Here is a 4004-nt window from a genome sequence, read left to right as displayed (position 1 = left end):
TATGTGATCCCTGAGATCCTTTGGGGAAATGATGCCCCCATCCCAGAAGACTAATGTCCCACACTTCTTGGCTCACTTGACATTACTGGGAAAACAAAGTGGATATTCATAAAGGATTTCCTCTGAGCTTGGAAACTCTCAAGAAAATCTGCCCAGAAGGGTGTGATGGAAGGTAGGGAGGCTGAGAAAGTGCTGAAACGTGTCTGTCCATTGCGGGAGGGAAGGGAAGGAGGCGAGCTGGCCTGAATCATTTCTCTGCCTAAGGAGAGCAGCCACACCCTAAATCCCTTATTCCAATCAAGTGTTTGGAGCTGATTGGATTACTTTGTGCCTAGTCACGTGGGCGCAACAAGCCACAAAAGCCTGAGGAGATCTGAGGAGATGGCCGTACCTGTCATTTGGAGAGCGGCGCAGTGAGAGAAGAATCCCCCTGCAAACAGAGACTCCACGTGGGGGATCTTGTGAACACTTTTCCTGGACACATGGAGGCTGCTTCTCTCTACCGCCAAGAGGATTCTCAGTTCAATATCTTTCCAAAACTCAAACCTTGCTGGTCAAATGTAGGTGGTACTGAAGTCCAGGGGGGACCCTCTTTGCCTGAGAAGCCATCACCATCATCTCACAGACTCTGCTACCTGACTAATGGTTTGGCTCCCACGTCAGCAGGGCTGGCTCCCACAAAGAAACTTGTGAGTTGGAAGAGACCTTCTGTGGTTGGGGCCGGGCTTCAGAACCTGGGGAACACCTGCTATGTGAATGCGGTCCTGCAGTGTCTGACATACACACCACCCCTTGCCAGCTCTGTGCTGTCCCAGCAGCACCGGCAAACCTGTGGGAAGCAGACATTCTGCATGCTCTGTGCTCTGCAAGCTCACATGACCCGGGCCGTCTGCCATCCTGGAGATGTGATCCGTCCCTTGCCAGAACTGCTCGCTGCCTTCCACACACACCAGCAGGAAGACGCGCATGAGTTTCTGATGTTCACTCTGGGTGCAATGCAGCAAGCATGCCTGCCTGAGGACAAGCCTTCAGACCCTCAGTCGGAGGACGCCACCCTCATCCGTCAGATCTTTGGAGGATACTGGAGGTCTCAAATCCAGTGTCTCCACTGCCAAGGCATTTCGAGCACTATGGACCCTTACCTGGACATTAGCCTGGACATTGAGGCAGCTCAGAGTGTGAGCCAAGCTTTGGAGCAGTTGGTGAAGCCCGAAAAGTTGGATGGTGAAAATGCCTATCATTGTAATACTTGCCTAGGGAAGGTGCCTGCTTCCAAGACGTTGACTTTGCACACTCCCTCAAAGGTCCTTATCCTGGTGTTGAAACGGTTCTCAGATTTCACAGGCAACAAAATGGCTAAGGACATGCACTATCCTGAGCGTCTTGACATGCAGCCCTACCTGTGTGAGCAGAGGGCAGGACCGCTGGTTTACGTGCTCTATGCTGTGCTGGTGCACGCTGGGTGGAGCTGTCACAGCGGACACTACTTCTGTTTCGTAAAAGCTGGAAATGGCCAGTGGTATAAAATGGATGATGCTAAGGTCACCGCCTGTGATGCGACTTGTGCGCTGAGCCAACATGCCTATGTCCTCTTTTACATCCAGAAGACTGAGTGGGAAAGAGAACTTGTGAGTGAGTCCCTCGGTGGGGAAGCCACATCCCCTGAGGCTGACCGCACAGGCTTGGCTGGGTTCCAAAGGGAGCCTGAAACAGATTCTAGCGTCAAAGTTCCTGATTTGGAGGATCACGTGGAAGAGACATCAGTGCAACAAATCACGTTAGACCAGTGGAGATTCCTCCAAGAACGCAAGCGACCTAAGGCAGAATTCAATGTCAGGAGAGTAGAACGTGCTCTTCCCGTGCATGCAGTCATAATTCACCAGTCCAGGTACGAGATGAGAAAGAATGATCCTGAACAAAACATCGACGGGCTCAACACTTCAGCCAGGAACGTTGCACCTCAGAGGGCAGGAGACATGGGCAAAGTCCCTTGTCTGGCAGGGAGAACCAGAGCTGCCAGGAAGAAGAGCAAGAAGGGGCAGAGGTCTAGGGAAGCAGTCCAGGGACCTCACTACTAGCTTGGATGCACATGCCCCCGCCCCCACATACATGCACACTCGTTCACCCACTCACCTAACTTGAACACAGTCCTGTACAGGAAATATTTTGTGTGTTGTAGGTGTGTGTGTTCTGCACATGTGGAGAGACCATATCTGGGTGTGTTCATGGGATAAGGCATTCAGCTTGAACTAGAGGATACTGAGCTTTAAGCCTGGCTTGTTGTGGGGATATTATTGGAGAGGTTTGGATTTATTACTGGGTCTGTGTCTGTGGATGAACCCTCCCTTCCATCGGCACCAGGAAGAAGTGGGGGCAACTCGCAGCCTGAAAGGATCAGAGCAAGTAAGGGAATCAGGCATGCGGGTGGAAACAATGCTGAGGACCTGGTGTCGGTGTGAGCACACCTGTCAGTCACGGTCCCATCATCCCATTACTTACTTTCTTTTTATATTGAAAGAACATTTCCCAAGCATATGCATGGGTGGAGTCTAGGTAAAGATGTGCTTAGAAATATACAAATATGCACCAACTGGAGGAGGAGTTAAAAAGAACCTCAGAAAAACAAAACAAGGGGCGCCTGGGTGGCACAGCGGTTAAGCGTCTGCCTTCGGCTCAGGGCGTGATCCCGGCGTTATGGGATCGAGCCCCACATCAGGCTCCTCCACTATGAGCCTGCTTCTTCCTCTCCCACTCCCCCTGCTTGTGTTCCCTCTCTCGCTGGCTGTCTCTATCTCTGTCAAATAAATAAATAAAATCTTTAAAAAAAAAAAAAAAGAAAAACAAAACAAAACAAAAACACAGACCAGAAACCCAATCTCAATGCATGGACACAAAGAAATGGCAACCCACTGGGGCACCTGGGTGGCTCAGTTGGTTAAGTGGTTAAGCGTCTGCCTTCAGCTCAGGTCATGATCCCAGGGTCCTGGGATTGAGTCCCACATCGGGCTCCCTGCTCAGTGGGGAGCCTTCTTCTCCCTCTCCTTGCTTATGCTCTCTGTTGCTGTCTCTCTCTTTCAAATAAATAAATAAATAAAACCTTTTAAAAAAAGAACAGAAAGAAAGACATGGCAAACCACCGTGAAAACAGATGAACTGCACATGGCTACACATGGCTGCAGACAGACTTTTCAGAGACAGTGATTTGCATGAAAAAGTAAAGAGCAGAATGCAACAGAGTAACTGATAAATGTGCAAAGTTTTTTCTTGCACAATATTCATATTGTGAAAAGTCAACACATATATACTCGAACATTTGCTAATTGGTTGGAAATGGTAAAAGGCAATTAAATATTTATTTTTCAGGAGATAACTGCATCCAGCTTGATTGGATCATGTTGATTAAATTAGGTTCCCTTAACAATCTCCTTCCTTGAGACAGCAGAGAGATGGCTGGCAAGGACCATGGTCCCACAGGAAATTGCTAGCATCCCGGAAGCTGTACCTTTTGGGGCAGAGTTTGCTACCACCCCCCTATCTGACAATCAATATTATGTCTTGGGCATTAGGTATGAAAACATCTTTAAACAATATGTCTTTCTGAGACAGCACTTATATTAGTTCATTTAGATGTGTGTGTGTGTGTGTGTGTGTGTGTGTGTGTGTGTGTGTTCCAGGGAGGAGGGTCTGCGTGGAAGAAGGTCAGAGTCAGGGACCACACCCATCCCCCACTCCCTGTCCTCCAGCCCCATCTACAGTGAGCATTGTAGTGATGACTGACTTGTCACTCTTCCTGCCGTCTTCTCTACCTACAACACTCATGTCTGGACTCCAGTTGTGATGATGAGAGAAGGGTCTTTGCCAGCCCTCTTCTCTGCTGTTTCAAGGGAGGGAGATTGTTAAGGGAACTTAATTTAATCAATGGGATCCAATCAGGCCGGATGCAGTTATCTCCTGAAAAATAAGCATTCAGTTGCTGTTGACCGTTTCCAAGCAATTAGCAAATA

The 4004-nt window shown here is 48.9% G+C and overlaps 1 protein-coding gene across 1 annotated transcript; it reads left to right on the top strand.

The window, feature by feature from the left end:
- Positions 1-482: 482 nt before the first annotated feature.
- LOC123800919 (ubiquitin carboxyl-terminal hydrolase 17-like protein 6) lies at positions 483-2078 on the top strand. Its single transcript, XM_045810870.2, has one exon. The coding sequence runs from the start codon at positions 483-485 to the stop codon at positions 2076-2078; it is 1596 nt and encodes a 531-aa protein (XP_045666826.2).
- The last annotated feature ends 1926 nt before the right edge of the window (positions 2079-4004 follow it).

This window comes from Ursus americanus, chromosome 27, assembly GCF_024610735.1.
Source record: "Ursus americanus isolate L20-20 chromosome 27, mUrsAme1.1.p, whole genome shotgun sequence".
Taxonomy (NCBI): domain Eukaryota; kingdom Metazoa; phylum Chordata; class Mammalia; order Carnivora; family Ursidae; genus Ursus; species Ursus americanus.
This window is presented reverse-complemented; position numbering and strand designations above follow the sequence as displayed.

Bases quoted from the DNA above. Each gene is read 5' to 3' on its own strand.
- LOC123800919 (XM_045810870.2), top strand. From the start codon at position 483: ATGGAGGCTGCTTCTCTCTACCGCCAAGAGGATTCTCAGTTCAATATC.